Here is a 20,910-nt window from a genome sequence, read left to right on the forward strand (position 1 = left end):
TATAAGTGAAAATTTTTTTGGATAATCTTCTTCTATGATTACAGAATGCTGAGGCCTGGAACAATTTATCAACTGCTTATATCCGATTAAAACAGAAGTAAGTACTTCAAAAGGATTAGAAGATAAAACTTCTGAAGTAAATAATGGAGATTTCCTCCTTTTTTTGTTTTTTTGACATTGAGTTTTTTATTCTTATATTGTGGTTACCTCATATTTGTAATCCTACCCCCTCAGTTCTTTCTCCCAGATTGGACACTGAAAGCATATTTTACAGGATATAGAGTTTCATAAGCTTAACTGGTAGGAACCTCTCACCCTACACTTTTTTCTTGTTACAAGTATTTATGATGTAGTAAAGTACAAACAGTGCAAAATATTAATTTTAAAGGTGGAAACTAATCTGACTGTAAGGTTAAAAAGATCCATCTATGTCAAGCAATCTATATAATAGAATAATAATAATAGAATAAACCAGATTGGAAGAGACCTTCAAGATCATTGCATCCAACCTATTATCCAACCCACCTAATCAACTAAACCATGCAACCAAGCACCCTATCAAGCCTCCTCCTAAACACCTCCAATGATGATGACTCCACCACCTCCCTGGACAGCCCATTCCAATGGGCAATATATATGAACCTATGTCAATTCATACCACATTAATCTTGGTAGGTTTAGAGGGGAAAAAGGCAGTTTACATTATCAAAGCAGATGGAGATCTGTACACAGACTGGCTTGCTTGTTCTTTTCCCTCCAAATTAACCAACGATACAGGAAGCCTTAACCTAAATTGACTTCCTTTCATATTTTGTATTTCAGCTGAATGTAATAAAAGTTAATTGTAGACATGCAATACCTGAAATAATAGTTGAGAAAAATTTTCAGTTGTCCCCAGAGAATGGAATAAAAGAAGAAGACAACTTTTTTGAAACCTTATTCAGAATCTGACATGAGTTTATACAATTAGGCATTCAGGAGGCAAACTGAAAAAGAACAGTAAATTTCCATAGAAGGATAAGTTGATAAATGTTCAAAGGAAATGTGGGAAATAATATCATAAATCAATTGAAGAGGTGGTTTGATAGGCTAATGGGAGCAGGAGCAGAGGAGAAAATAAATATTAGAGTACTTATGACTAAAAAGTAACATAAATTGAAGGCTTGTTTTAAGTTTTCAGTAGTTCCCTTCATCTTCAGCAGTGCTGTGAGAATGTCAAATTTACTCTCTTAAAACTGTGTCTTGTGGATTACTTCTTTTGCATGAAGTTTAAAAGGGTGTGTCAGATGCTCAGTGTACCGGCTTATGCTTGTTTCATAAAAATATCTTTAATCAATATAATTTTTCTGGCCATCCACTGCAAGACTGAGAAACTACTAAGTGATGAATTTCACTTTATTGTTCTAATTTTATTAAGTTTAATCTAGTCTTGTGATTTTGCATATAGACTTTGTGACATACTTCATATTGTATCAAAAACTGTAAAGAGGAGCATGTTTCTGAGGGGGTTTTCTACAGGAATCATGTGGAAGAGGAATATGTGTATAGGAAACCTTAACTCAATATTACATACTGATAGCTGAGTATGGCCTGTATTTGTTCTGACGCAGAAACTCCTTCAAACACTTGTTCAGATCAAGACTCTGTGAGTTAGTTTAACCCCCTCTCAAACCAGGGTGTACCTGTAGTAGTACACTTCAGTATCATTTATTCTGGGGGACTGAGTGATGCTGAAAGTTCAAATTCTTATTTTTCAAGCCTCTACCAAAAAAGAAAAAGTGGAGGAAGGATTTTAAAAAGGAAAATAAAATTTGCATATTTAAGTTACCTGTTTTCTTCTGCTCCTTCATCAAAATCAGGCTTGACTACAACTGGGTTCTTAAATGAGTCCCACTCACAGAATGTACAGAGCCTCATAAAACAGACAAATAAATAAAATGTGGAAGTCAGTTTGAAAGTGTATGCAGACAGCTTGCTGACACCCAAATGAAAGAGGTTTTGTGTATTCTGAATTTCTTCCAGGAGAAAATAATTCAGATAAAAACAGACTCTATCTTCTGTTTACCAGAAAAATTTCTCTGGGTTCCAGGAGGCATTTGAAACCTAGATCTCATATTTCTCAATCTGTGTCTGTCTCTCTGTCCTTTGGGTGCAAGATTCATGATTTCCAAAACAGGATGATGTACTGGTACTGCCTACTGTTTCCTGTTTGGATGTGAACTGATTTAACTGTTGCCCTGGTTAAGGATACTCCATCATTATATGATTTGTTAAATATCTAGGGAATTTATTTTGAGAAGCTGGAGGACTTTATTAGCGTAGCAAGAGATTTGAGGAATACAATTTTCATCCCAGCCCTCTGGTCCCATATCTACATTAAAGAGCTTCATCTGCCCTCCTGATAACCTATCAGGAGAGATCTAATCCTGCAGATCATAGATGTTGAAGAGCAGTTTCAAATATGGTTTCTTCATTCAGCCAGAGTACTTTCCAGCCTGTCAGATATCTGTGGCAAATACCATCTTCCATCGTTGCAAAACCACAGAGGAAGGAATACCTCTCCATTCTTCTCTGGTGTATCTATCATAATTGGGATCTGAAATCCCTTACTCAGACTGTGAACAGTGGAAGGGACACAATTGTTAGTACATTTACTTAGTGACGTCATGTATATCAGTGTATCAGAAGAGAGAGAAAAGGGGACTGAACACAGGAAGACCCCACCTGTGGACTGTTCTGCTTTAACAATGCTGAATGACCTCTTGTCCTTGAATAATTTTGCTCTATCAGCCAGCTCTCTTCACATGTGTTTGATAACTTCTTTAGTACTATGGGCTTAGATTGATAGCTATTTACATTTCTCCCTGACCCAGCCATTCCAGACTTTTAATTGTTTGATCCAATAGTTAAGTATTCCCCTCTGATGGGTGGGATATTTACACTGTCCTGGACCCTCTCTTTGAAACTCAGCCAACAATTTCTTTGTGCTGTCTTTCTTTAGACATATCACTTTGAGCAACTTACTCAAGCAACAGAGCCATTGAACTGAAAATTTTTAAAACAAGCCATATTTATATGATCTTTATTAAGAAGAGATTTAATGTCATACTTTCCCAAATACAATTTTTGCCAGACTGGGAAAGTTTTTTCAAGTTTTCATTTAAAGCAATTTATTCCTTTGTGGTTTTTCCTCCATATTACCACTGTCCACTTGAGACTAAACTTCAAACTCTTGAAGTTCTAGTAACCATATTATTCTGATTCTCTAGCAAATCTTGGGTTTAAGTTTCAAATTTATTGAAAATTTTAGCAGTACATTTAAAGCTTTAAACAATAGGCACCCAGATTTCACCAACATACACTTCAGATTGCATTAGCACTTGTGCTCTCTGGCAGCATTGGTTGCACATCATGTAGGAGGTCGTATCTTTGTAGGTCAACTGCTTTCAGCTCATATTCTTGATCTGGCCAAAATGTCTAATGTTTTTTTGTGGTTCTAGTTAAAAATTCAGAAAATAAAATACTGACACAATTATATTGAATTTGGCGCATTCATAATGAATATCTGTAAAAATGTAATTAAGAGAGCTAACATAGGAGTTTCCTATTTCAGACTCTACAAAGTGTACTGTGGAGTGAACTGAGACAATGTAATTGTCAAGAGAGATTAAATAAATCAGTATTGTAAATTATGAACAATGACTTCCACACTACAGTGTTTTCTAAACCTAACTTTTTTGAATAAGCAGCTTTATAGTTGATACCATGCCAACTGATTTTAGTGTTGAATGTTTCTATATTCAAGTCTTAACACGGAATTATCTTTTTTACTCTTTTTTATTATTAATTAGAATCAAAGCATTTCGAACCCTTCAAGAAGCTCTCAAGTGCAACTATGAGCACTGGCAAATATGGGAGAACTACCTTCTCACCAGTACAGACGTTGGAGAGTTTTCAGAAGCAATTAAAGCTTACCACCGGCTGATGGACTTGAGAGAAAAGTACAAAGATACACAGGTGAGGAAATTACCTTGTTAAGTCATCCTATATGTTCACTAATTTTTCTTATGAGACAGAGATTTCTGCTGATAATGGTATCAGTGATGATAGTACACATACCAGGGAAGTTATGTAGGCAAGCCATTTATTTTTTTGAGATCTAGACTCTAAAACAAAGTATTTGGGGAAAAAAATGGACAGAATGGTAAATTTTGCATCCAGATCGTGTTAGATTTTGTGGAAGGCCAAATACGAGCCTTGCAGTTTTAAGATCTATTCTTACATAAAACACAACATAGCCTCATATTTCTGTATTGTTCCTGCATATATTAATATCAGAAATAATATAAACTATTTAGTTTATAGGTAAGCTTTTCCCATGTGTTTGAAAATTACACAAATGAGCCTTTGAGAATGAAGTTTCATAGACCAAGTGCATTGCAGTCGGAACATCGATTCTTAGTAATTGTAACAAAGACAAAGAAAGGAGGTGTTTTGCTCCTAGAATTACATAGAATAAACCAGGTTGGAAGAGACCTTCAAGATCATCACATCCAACCCATCAACCAATCCAACCCACCTAAACAACTAACCCATGGCACCAAGCACCGCATCAAGTCTCCTCCTGAAAACCTCCCATGATGGTGACTCCACCACCTCCCCGGGCAGCACATTCCAATGGGCAATCACTCTCTCTGTGTAGAACTTCTTCCTAACATCCAACCTAAACCTCCCCTGGTGCAGCCTGAGACTGTGTCCTCTTGTTCTGGTGCGGGCTGCCTGGGAGAAGAGACCAACCTCTGCCTGTCTACAACCTCCCTTCAGGTAGTTGTAGAGAGTAATAAGGTCACCCCTGAGCCTCCTCTTCTCCAGGCTAAATCATCTTTCACTGTAGTTAAGTTCATTTAACTTCCCTGGTAACTTTCATTAAAACTGCAAGTTTATCATTCTGGATCTGGTATCTGAAGGTTCTCTTATTTGAGCACTGTCAAGTGTGATAGTCTAGCTACTAAAAATGGTTTGATCAAGTGAATTTTTAGAGGAAAAGAGCTGTTTGGACAGCAGTTCTGGAATAAGATTAACTAATAGCAAGCAGCATTTAAAAATTATTGGGTTCATTTCTAAGGTTTTGTCCCATGGTGTTTTTTGTTCAGTTTTTAGTAAACACATATTATTCACAAAAGTGAAGAAAGAGCACAGATAGTGTGATGTCATACTAAACACAGTCTCTGCACGCTGACACCCAGTTCATTGAAAAGTCATGAAAAAAGAAAGCTCTATGGCTTGTGTGGGATCCTGGGCAACTGAGCATTGGTTTATTAGATTAGTGTGTATGGCAGTTTACAATCTGTCAATGACAGAAACAAAAATTTAACACTTAAGACAATGATCTAAAATGGAAAGCTCTGGCACACTGCTAGTACTTTATGATGACTAGCACAACTCACTTGCAATTTGAATTATGAGTTTTAATCCCTCAGATTCCAAATCATGAATGTAAGGTGAATTTTAGAACTTTTGGACTATTAATAGTTGATCGCATTTACTATTGTTTAAGTGAAAATCCAAGCTGTTTTAACAGAAAAGTAAGAACAGCTAGTTTGTCCTACCATTTTGTAAAGGCTATATTCTGACAGTTTGAAGGGAGAAGGGGTAAACTGTTTAGCTGATATTGACATGCTACTACAATTCCTTAATGATTCTGAAAAGGTACCAGGTCCTGTGAGGAGTGGCTGAGGTAACTGGGGTTTACTGCGATTGAGAGACGGAGACAAAGCTTGTTGCAAGCAAACTGTCTACTTTACCGTACAAAGTCTTTTCTTTATATAGGCTAACATAATCAAAAGCCACTTGTGATTGGTAATTAGATGTGTCCGTGCGACAGTTACAGACTCATGATTGGCTGCCGAGAAAATGCCAGGGAACACACATCCCTGAGCAAGGCCCAGACAGGTGTTAGACAAAAGGCAAACGATCAAGCATCGCTTATCCAACTTCAGAAAGAAGACAAAAGACTCTCTTGCAATATTTACCAGCTCTTATTCTCAGGTCGTTGTGTGGCTTCCTGAGTTGCAGTGGCCGTTGGTAATCAGCTAAAGGCTTTTTTCTCTCTACACAGTTGCAGTTTTTTCCCAAGGTCTGTGGCCCACAAGAGCTAAAACATTTCCTTCTATCAGCTGAACATTGCTTGAGGTTCTGCTCCCTAAATTCAGTCTGTCAGGGGTTGGTCAGTCTGGAGAAAAAGAGGCTGAGGGGAGACCTTATTGCACTCTACAATAGTCTGAAGGGAGGTTGTAGCAAGGTGGCTATTGGTCTCTTCTCCCTGGCAGCAAATTACAGGACTAAAGAAAGTGGGCTCAAGTAACAGCACAGGAGATTTAGATTGGATATTAGAAGAAACTTCTTCACTAAAAGGGTTATCAAACAGTGGAATAGGCTCCCCAGGGATGTGATTGAATCCCCATCCCTGGAGATGTTTAAAAGATGCAGAGATGTAGCGCTAAGGGACATGGTTGAATAATGCTTGGAATGTTTTTTCCAGCTGAAACAGTTCTCTGATTCTATAAGATGTATAAATTTTTCCCCACTTTTTGGTTACGTTGGTGTATTTCATAGTTCCATTTTTATTTATTTGGGTTATTTGGCATTTCTTGTATCTGATAAAACTTAGTAATTAATTCCTGGAATGCATGTTAATTGAGTCATTCTATAGAAGAAAGTTGTTTTAGGAAAATTACATATCAAAAATGCTTAACTGCATATGTTTTTATTTTAACTATAATATACTTTTGATTAATGTCATAATTTTTACATAACTTTCTGCCAGTGAACTCCATCTTGGTATGTGAGGATGCATCCCCTGTCCTACTTTTTTTTAAAGTAGTGGTATATTTGTGTAGAGATAATCTTTGAAATGGATTTTATTGCTCTCTCAATATTAGTATTGCTATTAGTGTGATTTCCTCTAACTATTAATACCAAATAGCCAAAATAGTTGCCAAATGATAGGCTCACAAGTCAGCAATTAAGAGCATGAAGTTGTTTGTATATTGGCCTATCCCGACTGCAAGACTTACGAAACTTCTATTTTGTTTTCATCATTCTTTCAGTCTCATACATGACACAGAAGCAGTCGTTGACTTAATAAGCCACAGCTTTTATTTCCTTCTAATTCACCATGTGAGCCAATGTCTTAATTTACATTTGGTGTTTCTCTTTTTTTGAGAAACACTGAGGCACTACAAAAGTGTTTTCTACTTTTCGGTGTCTAGTTTGGGGCAAAGAGTCCTGTTCCTTTCAGGGGCACTTGGTATTGTATAGTATTTCATCCAGGCAATAACCACTTCCCATTGAGTTCACTAGCAGCTGCATGTGCTCAGCATTTCTGCAGGTCAGTTGCCTTGCAGTTTGCACTTCATCCACTATACATCTTTCAGTTTCTGCAGGTAATTAAATACCTGTGAACAGCAGTGTCTGCCAATACAATAATTGATCTGCTTCAGCCTGCTTGCTGATACTGTATAACAGTATTATAAAGTGATATTATCTGAGAGTTTCCTATGCTGTTCTCTATCACACTAGCCTCTCCTGGTAAGCCAGTTTTCTGGGTTTAGATCTTTGGGCTCTCTATGTCCACCAACCCAAGAATCTTAAAAATTATGTATAGAATAGAATAGAATAGACCAGACCAGACCAGACCAGACCAGGTTGGAAGAGACCTTCAAGATCATCACATCCAACCTATTATCCAACACCACCTAATCAACTACACCATGCAACCAAGCACCCTATCAAGCCTCCTCCTGAACAACTCAAATGATGGTGACTCCACCACCTCCCCGGGCAGCCCATTCCAATGGGCAATTAGTTGAATTAATCCCCCTATTACATTTATCATTGCATGTACTGATAGTGATTTGAGTTGAAATACAAACTCTTTCCTGCTGCTTTTTTAAGGTGCTGGCTATTCTAGTGAGAGCAGTAGTGGATGGTATGGCAGGTCGCACAGGAGAGGCAGCAAGTGGATTGAAGGGGAAATTGCAAGAGCTCTTGGGCAGAGTGACTTCACGAGTGACAAATGATGGGGAGATCTGGAGACTTTATGCCCGACTTTATGGAAATGGACAGAATGATAGCAATGAAGATATTGAAAAGGTAAAATGTTTTGAGGTTGATGATTTGATTGGTGCCACACTTTTGGTACAAACCTTCTGTTCTCTGACAAACTGTAGTCCTCTAGAAAAGACACGCTTTTGTTCCAGAAGTGTTTTGCTTTCACGTTCCTCTATGTTTATTTTTAGTATCTCTAACAGTAAAATATTTTGCAACAGCTTTTGTGGATTTTTTTTTAAATCTCCCTTTTTTTATCAGTATTTCATTTTAAAACATCCTATTACAGCACATGTGCACTGTCATGGGTTTGTATACTGAAACTTTTCTTGCAGCAGTTCAGTATCTATAATGTAATGGTGGTGATTGTTGGTTTTATTTCAACTGGAATCTTTGATTCTGAAGACAAGATACTGCAGCTTCAGGACTGAAGTGGATCTTAGTGGCACAATCCAGTGGCATTATAAGCCGTCTATTCTATATTCTTCTTTGCAATCATTAAGAAAAAATGCTTTTAAGATAGTCTATACTACAGTTAGAGCTTTGTCCTTACCTGCTTTAAAATTGAATTAAATAACACTATTTGATTCTTAATCTCTGAACTGTAGGTTTCTTTTCACCCGTCTCTGAATTTTACTGCATTTCTTGTTCCTATTACTTCCCAGGTAATTCAATTGATTTCTAAAGTAACCTCTCTGTGATGCTGGAAGTGTTTACTTTGTTGTATGCTGGAGTGTGCTTTGCATATGGTATTAAACGTCCAAAAGTCACATAGCCTTGTACACTCCAAAAATACTTACACGTTATCAGATCTTCACTGAAGCTGAAAATGCACAAGGTCAGCATTCAGTATGTGTTTCCTAGTGGGGGTATGCCTTTGGCCTGGGCAAACATGTCAGTCTGGGGTTTACATTTCCCTTGATGTCAAGGATGCCAGGCAGATGGTTTGGCCTACAAACTGAATGCCTGTGGGGTTAAACTTATAATTATTTGGGTCTTAATCATTGTCTTCCTTTTTGTGCTCTGCCCTGTAAAATGCTTTGTTTAATCATTGCCAGTGTCCATTGTACCTCCAATTCCTCCCTTTTTTTCCTTCTCTACTTTTCTGTACCAATGCACAATAAAAGGGATTTGGCCTGTTCAGAATTCAGAATTACAGACACTGCAATATCCTGTAATATATCCTCAAATTCTTACTCAGACATGCAAAATAGCAGAAGCCTTGTCTATATTATAAATGCAATCGTTTTAGAATCTGGTTACATCACAGTATTTTTCACTAACCCACTTAAAAACATGTTTTCAATTTGTAGAACAGACAGCAATTTGTTTCCTCATCAGACTGATATTGGAACATGCTTGCAGTCTAAATTGCCCTGCAAAATGGAATTATGTTTATCAATACTTAAGGTATGCTTACATGTGTACCCAAATATATTGGTATAATGGTACCATAGATATAGATCATGAAAAAGCAAGTCTGTCTACTGCCCCAGCATATAACAATTCACAGTGAAAAAAATTAATTTACAATGCACTACATAATCACTGGCAGCTTTTCTGATACATTAGCAAGTGTTTAAAGCAGTATTTATTGGCTTCACTAGACAAGCACCATTATTTGTCTGTGAGAAATTAAGTTAGTTAGTGGTTAGTTAAGTTAGTGGTTCGATGTCCTTAAAATGAGGGGCCCAGAACTGGACACAGTACTCAAGGTGCGGCCTAACCAATGCAGAGAACAGGGGCACAATGACTTCCCTGCTCCTGCTGGCCATACTATTCCTAATGCAGGCCAGGATGCTATTGGCCCTCCTGGCCACCTGGGCACACTGCTGGCTCATATTCAGGTGGCTGTCAATCAGCACCCCCAGGTCCCTCTCTGTTTGGGAGCTCTCCAGCCACTCCAACCCCAGCCTGTAGCTCTGCGTGGGGTTGCCGTGGCCAAAGTGCAGCACCTGGCACTTGGACTTGTTGAATGCCATCCCATTGGACTCTGCCCATCTGTCCAGTTGGTCGAGGTTCCTTTGCAGAGCCCTTCAACCCTCTAACTGACCAACAACTGCTCCTAACTTGGTGTCATCTGCAAATTTGCTGATGACTGTCTCAATCCCCTCATCCAGATCATCAATGAAGATGTTAAAGAGGATGGGGTCAGCATTGATCCCTGGGGGACACCACTGGTGACTGGCCGCCAGCTGGATGTGGCACCATTCACCACCACTCTCTGGGCTCGGCCCTCCAGCCAGTTCCTAACCCAATGCAGTGTGCTCCTGTCCAAGCCATGGGCTGACAGCTTGGCCAGGAGTTTGCTGTGAGGGACGGTGTCAAAGGCCTTACTGAAGTCCAGGTAGACCACATCCACAGGCCTCCCCACGTCCACCAGATGGGTCACCTAATCATAGAAGGAGATCAGGTTGGAGAGGCAGGACCTGCCCTTCCTAAATCCATGTTGGCTGGACCTGAGCCCTTGGCCATCCTTCAGGTGCGCAGTTATTGCCGCCAGGATAATCTGCTCCATCACTTTCCCTGGCACTGAGGTCAGGCTGACTGGCCTGGAGTTTCCAGGTTCCTCCATCTGACCCTTCTTGTGGATGGGGACCACGTTGGCCAGTTTCCAGTCATCTGGGACCTCACTGGTGAGCCAGGACTGGAGGAAAATGATGGAGAGTGCCTTGGCCAGCTCATCTGCCAGCTCTCTCAGCACCCTAGGATGGATCCCATCTGGTCCCATGGACTTGTGAGTGTCCAAGTGGCTCAGCAGGTCCCGGACTAATTCCTCATGGATTTCCAGGGCACTACACTGCTCCCTGACCCCATCACCCAGCTCAGGAGGCCACTCCTCCTGAACTCCTTCTGCCTTGCTGTTAAAAATTGAGGCAAAGAAGGTGTTCAGGACCTCAGCCTTTTCCTCGTCTTCAGTCACCATGTTCCCCTCCAGGTCCAGTGAGGAGTGGAGGTTCTTCCTGCCCTTCTTCTTATTGTTAATATATTTATAAAAATGCTTTTTATTGTCTTTGACTGAGGTGGCCAGCTTCAGTTCCAGCTGGACCTTTGCCTCTCTAATTTTATTCCTACATAATCTAACAACTTCCTTGAACATACCTCGAGAAGCCTTCCCCTCCTTCCAAAGGTGATTCAGCCTCTTTTTCCCCCTTAAATCCTCCAGGAGCTGCTTGCTCATCCAGGCTGGTCGCCTTCCCTGCCGGCTCGTCTTTCGGCACGTGGGAACTGCCAGTTCCTGTGCCTTCAAGAGCTCCTGTTTGAAGTAGGTCCAACCCTCCTGGACCCCTTGGCTCATGAGGGCTGGTACCCAGGGGACTTTACAAATAAGTTTCTTAAACAGGCTGAAGTTCGCCCTCCGGAAGTCCAAGGTGAAGGTTCTGTTGGTGCTCCTCCCTCTCTCCCTGCATATTGAAAACTTCACTATCTCGTGGTCACTGCACCCTAGGCAGCCTCCCACGATCACGTCTCCCACCAGCCCTTCCCTATTGGAGAATAGCAGGTCAAGCAGAGCCTGTCCCCTGGTAGGCTCGCTTAACAGCTGTGTCAGGAAGCAGTCCTCCATTCGCTCCAGGAATCTTCTGGACTGCCTCCTCTCTGCTGAATTAAGTTCCCAGCAGATACCTGGCAGGTTGAAGTCGCCAATAAGGACAAGATCTGATGATCTTGAGACAGCCTCCAGTTGTTTGTAGAACAATTCATCAGTCTCCTCATCTTGGCTGGCTGGTCTATAACAGACTCCAACCAGGATGTCAGATTTTTTAGGCTGCCCTGTGATTTTAACCCACAGGCTCTCAATCCCCTCATTTTCCACCTCAAGTTCTGTGGCAGAGAGTGACTCCCTAATATACAGAGCCACCCCTCTACCTCTTCTCCCTCGCCTGTCTCTCCTAAAGAGTCTGTAACCCCTGAGTGCAGCACTCCAATAGTGTGTGTTATCCCACCATATTTCTGTGATGGTGACTATATCACAGTCACCCTGGTGGACCAGGACTTCCAGCTCATCTTGCTTATTGCCCATGCTGCGTGCATTGGTGTACATGCACTTCAGCTGGGCTCCCGACTTTTCAGTTAACCCTAACTTGTACCCTACTCTTTCCTCTGCAGAGGGACTGATTTCCTCACCCACCCCCTTTAGACCTAGTTTAAAGCCCTCCTAATGAGCCCTGCCAACTCTAGTGCTAGGACTCTCTTACCCCTTCTAGATAAATGTACCCCATCAGGACCCAGCAGGTCAGGTGCGGTGAAAGTTGTCCCATGATCAAAGAAACCAAAGTTCTGCCTCTGGCACCATCCCCTGAGCCAATTGTTGATGGTGTGGGTTCTCCTGTTCCTCTCAGTGTACTCCCCTGCCACTGAGGGAACTGAGCAGAACACCACTTGAGCTCCTGCCCCATCAATCAATTGTCCAAGGGTCCTGAACTCCTTTTAAATCACCCTGGTGCCCTTCTTGTCAATCTCATCACTCCCAGCTTGTATTACCAGCAGAGGGTAATAGTCAGAGAGCTGGATCAGCTTTGGGAGTCTCCTTGCGATGTTCCTAACCCGCGCCCCGGGTAGGGAGCAGACCTCCCTGTGGGATGGGTCGGGACGACATATGGGTTCCTCGGTACCCCCAGGAGAGAGTCCCCAACAACTATAACCCTTCTCCTTTTCTTTGTGGAGCTGGTCGTTATAGCTGGTGGGGACCGCTTGGGCTTAGGCTCCTCCCCGGATGGCTGCTCCTCAGCCCTCTCATCCCCACTGCCCTCAGCCTGCAGGGCCTCATACTTATTATGCAAGGGCAGCGGAGGAGGAGGAGAGGGCCGGGATGTATTTCTCTTGCCACCCCTGGCAGGGGTCTGTATCCATCCCTCCCTGTTTCCAGGTACCCTTCCCTCAGCAGGGGAGATCTGCAGAGCCTTCTCCCACAAATCTAACTCCCTTTCACTTTCCCTTATTGATCTGAGCCTAGATACCTCCTCCTTCAGCTCGGCCACTTCGTCCTTCAGCTCTCCACCATGCTGAGGAGAAAGTTCACCTGGTCACACCTGACACAGATGTTCTCTCCTTCCCCCTCTATTCCAAGTGCCAGGCCGAAGCATGCTCTGCAGCTGGCAGCCTGGACTCCCGCGTGCTGATGAAGCAACTCTGTCTGGGTAGATGCTGTTTTCCTACCCTTCATCCGAGTGACGACCATGGTTCAACGTTTGAGTGAAAACAAAACACGAAATATTTTTTTTTGATTATTTTTTCCATGCAATCAGTCAAGAGACCAGCTCTCGAGCCAAAATGGTGCCGCACGCACAGCCCGGGTGAGATTTAAACCTCCCGCGGCTGACATCACGCTCCTGTTCCTGCACAGGCTCGCGAGAGCCCCCTGCCTACTGGGAGTCCTCCCGACCCGCAAAACCCCGAAAGGAAGGAAAAAAGCCGAGCAGAAAGCTCACAATTCAAGCTGAGCGGTTCCGAGCACTGAGTCCGGCACAGCCCGGGCAGGATTTAGGAGTGTAAAACAGCAAAGTACTTCCTTCATTCAGTACATTCAGTACTTCCGTCTTTATTATGCTGAATGGAGTCCAGTCCACCCCTTTTCCACCCAAGAATCTTTCCAGCCTTCATTTCCTGATGATTGATACCCAGGGTATGAAAATCTTCTGTCCCTTGAACTTTCCCTATCTCATAGCTGCTTCCTTCCAGGATAAATTCCCCTTCCAGAAGCTCAAACAAACAGCCCAGGAGACTTTGAATTCTTTCCGCTCCCTGACATCTGTCAGCAAACCCCCTATAATTTGCCGGTCTGACTTAGACATGTGCAGGGACTGAAATAAGACTGCTGTAAAATTTCTTGTTCCTTCTCTTGGAGATTCTTGCCTCTGCTGGCCAGAACTACTACCAATTATAATCCTATGACACTGGGTTACTATGAAAAAATACAGTTTGCTTTGGCTTGACTTAACACCTTTACTCCAATTTACAGCAGCATGAGCAGTTCAGTTGCCTGTGCTGTAGTCACTAGAACTCCCATGGGAGGGAGAAGGTGGAAGCTTCTAGGGTGATGACCCCTCATGTTCTGATTCCTGTCTTTGCCAACAATCAGAAGTCTGCTCTGAATGTTTTTTATTCCTTTTTATGACATTTAAAATCTTGTGGTTTAACCCCAGCTGGCAACTAAGTAGTACGCAGCTGCTTACTCACTCCACTACAGCAGTATGGGGAGGAGAATTGGAAGAAAATATTTAAACCTCATGGGTTGAGATAGGATGGTTTAATAACACAACACAAAGAGAGAATAACCAAGAATAACAGAAATACTAAAGAATAATATAGAAAGTGTAGGAGAGCAGAAAGTATCTATGGAAGGTTTCAGGACAAGAAAGACCAACAGGCCGCTGATAACAGAAGAATGGCCTGATGCGAAGACTGCAGTAAACAACCTGAAGTATGAGAGAGAAGGACACCTGCCTCCATGCAAGAACAGCTCAACCTGATATGGGATGAAGATAACAATGGACAGCTGCATATCAAAGAAGAAAACTCAATTAGCAACAGGGGTGCAAAAATATCAGGGAATTGCTTAGCCTGCTCGATTTTTCCTATATAAACTGCTTGTTAAGTACCAATGAACTATTCCTGCTTCACCACCAAGGGAGTCCGTACATGCATTCCAACCTGAAAGCAAGTGAAGCATGATGCAGTTGCTCACCACCCAGAACCTGGTTCTGAGCCACTTCCCTAGTTATATACTGAGCATGATGTCACATAGTATCAAATATCCCCTTGGGTAGTTAGGGTTAGCTGTCCTGTCTGTGCCCTCTCCCAACTTCTTGTGTAAGTTAACTCTATCACATTCAAATCCAGGACAACCCTTTACAAGAACAATTGAGGAGCTGTAATTGAACCAAGCCGTGTAACTTCTGATATGTATTTGTTTCATATTTCTGGTGCTACAGAAGAAAACAAAACTCAAAAGCAATAATTTATTGTTTCTGATTAAATTTTTTATTTATTTATTTTTTCTTAACAGGATCCTCTCTTTCCATGTCGCTTACGTTTATTTTTCCTGTTCATTCTGAGAACCAGAGGAATATGGCAGCTAATAGCTGCATCTGTAAAATACATTGTTTGGGAAGAATACATAATGTTTTTTTATGCATTCAATTATATCTTATTTGGGTACAAAATTGCTGCTCAAAGTGGGAGTATGAGTATTTTTATGTTTTTCTTGTGCATTTAATTATGGTGACTTGGCAAACATGGGTCACATCCATCAGTCTAGACAGATTTTTAAAGGACAGAAATTAGACACATATTACTTTATATGCCTCTCATACTTGACATGCAATATAGGTGAAAAAGATCTGTGTTAACAGTTGGTGCTTACCATTGCAGAGAATGACAGTGCTCCAACTCACAGGAAATCAAACATATTAAAGATACATTCATTTTCAGCATTGAGCATTAATTTCATAGAAACGTAAAACTAAGCTGGTGTCTTAGATTGTTTTCTCACATAGTGATAATTTTTTTTCTTCCTTGCAGTCACTGCAGTGTCTTACCAAGGCACATAAATGTGAAATTCAGTCAAGTGACTGGGAGAAAGATGTCTCTTCTTTTAAGAAAGTAGTGAAAGGAGCCATAGAGATTGCACATGGTGAGTTCTACCTGAAAATAACTTTTATTATTCATGAAGAGTGTAGCAAATATTTATTAAGCTTAGTAACATATAATCTGATTAATATTCTACTTTACCCATTATATTTATTCCTACTATTGAGAGTCTTCTAGCATAGATCATGAAATGATAGTGCATACAAAAATATATTTGGAATGAGGCATAAATTATGTTGGGCGAGTCAGAAAACATACAACTGCTAAGCATGGAATCAGTTCGTTTCACAATCTAGCAATTTCATAATGCAAGGGAAAATGTATCTGTAGTTCATCTCAGGAGGTGGACAAAATTTAGACTCTGTAAATCTATTTACTGTGCTGCGATATTTACATTCAAGAAGGATATGTATACCTCTGGGGTTTAGAGGCATCTTCTCATAATTGCTTGGCATTATTTTTATTTGTGTTTCTTTTGAGGTTATTTACCTTTAAATTTTTGTTTGGAAGGCATCAAGACTTTTAATTAGATGTTGTTTAATGATTATTGCTATAGAGGTAATGCTTTTATTGTTTTGGGGTCCTTTTCTTCTATGTTTGGCTTCTAGTGGCTATAAAGTGCAGCAAAACCAAATCTAATCATCAAGAAGCTTTGCAGATACTTTCTTCAGCTCGGCTCAACTTACGTGGCTTGTCATCCAAAGGAAAGGTAGGAATGTTTGAACGCTAGGAATCTTTGTTCTGCTGCCAGAAACCATTTCTCTCTTTTGAGTCATATGTAATACCTGTCTGTCCCAGTGTATCGTCAGATGGATATTCACTTCTATGCTGTTGAGGATTCCAGTTTTAAGTAGATCTACATTTTCCTTCTTCCTGCTAGGGTTTGACTGAAATAAACTAACTAGTCTAAAACATAGCACTGACATTTTAGAGTAAGTTAGAATTTTCCTTAAAATTGTGGGAAACAAACTCAAATATTTGGAAGAAATCAGTAATTTCAAAGATTTGTTCCTTGTGTGAGTAGTCATGGGGGAAGCAGGGCAGTCTCAGAAAGAGTGAATGTAAACTTGCAGAAAAGCCCAAAACATGTCAGGATTACTTTGCATCACTTGAAGTGTTTTAAAAACAGGGCTATCTGTTACAAGCAAAAACGGATTTTAAATAGTATTTTCATGGATACCCTATGAATTCAGATAATGAGTTGTTGGCAAAAGTTATCATGTTTGAATTGCATGTTTGGGGTTTGGTGTCGTGCCTTCATTGCCAGGCACTCAAAGAGCCATGTCTCGCTCTTGCACCATTATTATCCTGATTTTACCATTCATCTTGCAGCATGAGACACAGTCATTGCTTAACTGAGGATTGATATGGAATGTACTTCCATTCAAAATACACTTAATGTCTTAAAGACATATTCTTCCTAGCTATGTGGGGGACTTAGTAAATGTGAACTACAAAGTATAAGTTTTATAGCACGTGTACACGTGTTACAAAGTGTTGATCTGTCAGCAGTGTGCTAAACTTGGCTCACTCTTTTTTAAATCCTATCATTTTAAGGGTAAAAGCCTAGGAAAGATGTATAAGCTTTTAGATACTGGTATAACTAAGTCTTCAGAATGTGGTCAAAAAAAGCCACACCATGTTTGTTTTGTTGTGATTCATAATATGTGGGTTGTTTTTTGGTGTTTGTTGTTGATATGGTTTGAGGGTTTGGTTTGGGGTTTTTTTTTGTTGGTTGGGTTTGCATTTGGTTTTTTCAGTGTGTCGAGTGAGTATAGAGAAAGCAAGACTACTTGACATAAATTCTATGAATACAAGTACAGGTGGTTTATATTATGCAATGTTTAAAGCTATTGGTATGACCTCACTGTTTTTGCATACTTTCCAGGATGCCATCTCATTTTTAATGTGAAGTCATACTGAATTTCCAAAGTGTGTTGTGGTTTAAAAACTCAATCATCTTCTGTAAGATTCTATGCACAATTGAGCACTTTTTGTATATGTGTCCAAGCTTGACTGCAGCATTTCTTTTCCCTGCCTTGTCAGTCAATAGTTTTGTAGGTTTGGGTTTTTTTTTCTTTATCATTTTAACAAAGAAGAGCATTTTTTTTTTAAATGGGCTATGAGCAGATTTGGTAATTAAGTTTTCAGCAAGAATAAAGGGCAGAGAAGGTAACTTCGAAACTGTAACATTCCAAAATTTTATGGTCAGGACATGCAATTTAAACACAACAGCAGTTTTTGTGTTCTCACCTGTCCTGGGATCTCCATCTCTGACGTTACAGCTTCTGTATTGTGCCATGCTCTTGATACACCCACAGTCTGCTGAAGGCTACAGCTATGGCTCTTTATTGCAAATGCATGAAATTTGGGTACTGTTGTGGGGCAACATGGGACGCAAAGCCCAAAGAATTGATGGTGCATAAAACTTCTCCATGTTGCCTCTGGACGAACAGGTCTCTAACTGTGGGAGGAAAAATAAAATTACAGCATATTGATTTATTTAGCAATCCTAGCCAGGAAGAACTAAACTTCTCTGTCACATTCCCAGCATGAGGTTTTGGGGCTTAAAGTCAGAAAAGTTTCTGTATTCATAGCAGGTGTGTGTTCTTGGTTTTGTGTAAGATGTTCCCATGTTCAATGACAACATTGTTCTGAGGCACATTGAAGACCTTGGTTCAGGCTCTTTATGTACATTTTTGTTTATATACTTCTCTATGTTACCCCGTGGTGTTTTGATGATATCATGATGTACAGATGGATTCCACAGAAATTTATTTTCTTGATTTGTTTTTGTCCTTAGATGTAGGCTTTTCAGTTATGTCAAATGAAATATGAATTGCTCTCCCTTTATATAATAATGGGGAAGCACATGTTTGGATCCTTCAGCTCCCCCTATATTTCTGTGGAGTGGTACCTTACATAGCCTCCATATTACTTCAGTCAAGTCACAGGTCCTGGCCTTATAATATCAACACATTCTGGTGCAAACTCGGCACACATAAAGCTCCAATCAGAGGCAAGTTATTTAGCATACATGAAGGTTAAGATTGTTCATGGGTTAGCTGCTTTGAGTTTCTTTTAATGTCTGAAGATCTTTAAGAGCAAGCTATTTTTATTAGTCTATAGTTTTTTTGTTTGCTCTTGTATAACATAATTACAAACAGATTGATGCATCCACCCACACATGTCCTGTCATCAAATATTAAAAAACATGTTTATCTGAGGTTTTGGAGGAAAAAAATCAACAGAATATGACACTGGGGAAAATGGGCATTAAAATTCATGACTAGTAATTTACCAGCAAATGGGTTTAACGTAAGCTGCAGTGACAGTATGTGAGATGCTCGTCTAATTTGAGTTTTATGTAAAGTTTTTTACTTCTGATGGGATCAGGAGTCAGCATAGGCAGCCAGATCAGAGCAGGAATCCAGCTTCCACAGGAAGATTCAGCCTCTTTGGCAAAATACCAGATGTGTGGCACAGACTTCGTGTGTGTGTGTGTGTGTGTGTATGTATGCACCTTCTGTTTATTAGTCACAAAATGCCCTTTTTAAAGAGAGAAATACCATCATAGGTACTGAAAATACAAACATTGGTGATTAGCTTGCTGTGTTTTATCTCTACACCGAAAGAGAAAATGTATAAATGTATGTGTATTTTAAAATAATGCCTTTCTATTTGTCATGCAGCAACTTTTTGTAGATGTAACAAGTAATGAAGTTCACAGTGAGATAGCTGATGAGGTGAAAGCTATGGACAACATGATTGCTGAACTTCAGGAGCTGAGCAACCAGCTGAGAGATCAGTGCTGACATAAAGACCGTATTTCACAACAGGAAGACAATAATGTCATGTATCTTTTGCCACAACTTTTGTTGATGAAATTCTAATGCAACAACAGTCTCAATAAACTTTTTTTCTGTACAGTCCTGTTCTTGTGGTCAGCTTTGTTGTGCTCAGCAGCTCAGGCTGCTTTTTTAATTTTTCATCTGCTGTCAGGGTGTTACAAAATAGATTCTTCAGGCCCAGATTTTCTGAAGCAGAACTGCTTGTATTGCTGAAGCAATTATTGCAGATTAGTTCCACCTGACTACTTCACAGCCAGGTCCCTGGCCTCCATGGGACACCCCATTTATGTTGCACATGTGGAGCAGGATTGGTGCCATGGCAGGAGGAGGTGCACAAGCACACAGCAGAGGCAGGAGGTGGGCCCAGCCTATCAGTCTCACCATCAGGGCACATAGCCAATTGGAGGATGCATCTGATTGCCACTGGCCGATCAGAGCAGCTGTAAGGCTGTCCACTCAGTGCTGTGAAGCTGCGGTGGGATCAGGGCGGAGTGACAGGGAGCAATGGAGGGCTGCAGGCAACGGCTGGGCCAGGCCTGGGCCTGAGGTGGCTGCTAGGTTGTTTGGGCACTTTCTGGCTTTAATTTGGTGTTAAGTGCTTACAGGGGAGGAGGAATTCAGTCTTTATTTATTATTCTTGCAATACAATCAAAGTCTAATTTAAAATACTTAACATCTGACTAGACCTGAATGAGTGATTTTCATCTCAAATCTTTTGCATTGTTTCATTTTTGAGCATATTTGCTATAGCTCTTTTTAAAAGAGGATATTTTTTTTTTCCCCCCAGGGTTTTCTAGAAACCTATGCAAAATTGTTCTCTCACTCATCATGATTTTGGACTTTTCTTCTGTACGAGAAGGAAGCAGTCTCCAAAAATGCAGCTATCAGTATTCTGGGTATGCACCATCTAGGGTATACTCATTAAAACTATGCTGTTACTAAATGCCAAGAATGCTGTTCATGAAGAGAAAGTCAAAAGATAAGAGGAGACCAGACAATGAATTGGATTTGAAGCAGCAGTAAAAATGTGTCATTCTGCTGTGTGACAGGTAAAACCATCTTGATGTCTTTGTAAAGCTTTGTATCCTTGTAAATCTTCTTAGAATGGAGAATTATATCTTGCTGGCAGTATTTGAATGTGAGGTTCCCACAAAAATTACTATCTTAGCAACGGGTATATCTGCTAGTGAAAGGAGAGTTGGCTCCAAAACACTTCTGCATTGAAATGGCCCAGAAAGGGAAGAAGCATTAAAGCTCATGCAGAGTGAATTTGCTGCAGAAGCTCCCATTCTTCTGCTCATATACACAGTGAGGAGTAGCTCACCTGACTGGAAAAAGCAGTATTGTGACAGACTCCCAC

The 20,910-nt window shown here is 40.5% G+C and overlaps 1 protein-coding gene across 1 annotated transcript in view; it reads left to right on the plus strand.

The window, feature by feature from the left end:
- TTC27 (tetratricopeptide repeat domain 27) overlaps positions 1–19,628 on the plus strand; it is a 131,351-nt gene extending 111,723 nt beyond the window's left edge. The window contains exons 15-20 of the mRNA XM_068156572.1: positions 45–97; positions 3,852–4,017; positions 7,957–8,154; positions 15,631–15,742; positions 16,308–16,408; positions 19,392–19,628. Coding sequence (XP_068012673.1) covers positions 45–97; positions 3,852–4,017; positions 7,957–8,154; positions 15,631–15,742; positions 16,308–16,408; positions 19,392–19,514 — 753 coding nt within the window. The 3' untranslated portion in view covers positions 19,515–19,628. The remainder of the gene's footprint in view (positions 1–44; positions 98–3,851; positions 4,018–7,956; positions 8,155–15,630; positions 15,743–16,307; positions 16,409–19,391) is intronic.
- Positions 19,629–20,910: the final 1,282 nt, after the last annotated feature.

This window comes from Melanerpes formicivorus, unplaced genomic scaffold (genome assembly GCF_026170545.1).
Source record: "Melanerpes formicivorus ecotype bairdi unplaced genomic scaffold, bMelFor1.0.p_v2 SCAF_2, whole genome shotgun sequence".
Classification (NCBI taxonomy): domain Eukaryota; kingdom Metazoa; phylum Chordata; class Aves; order Piciformes; family Picidae; genus Melanerpes; species Melanerpes formicivorus.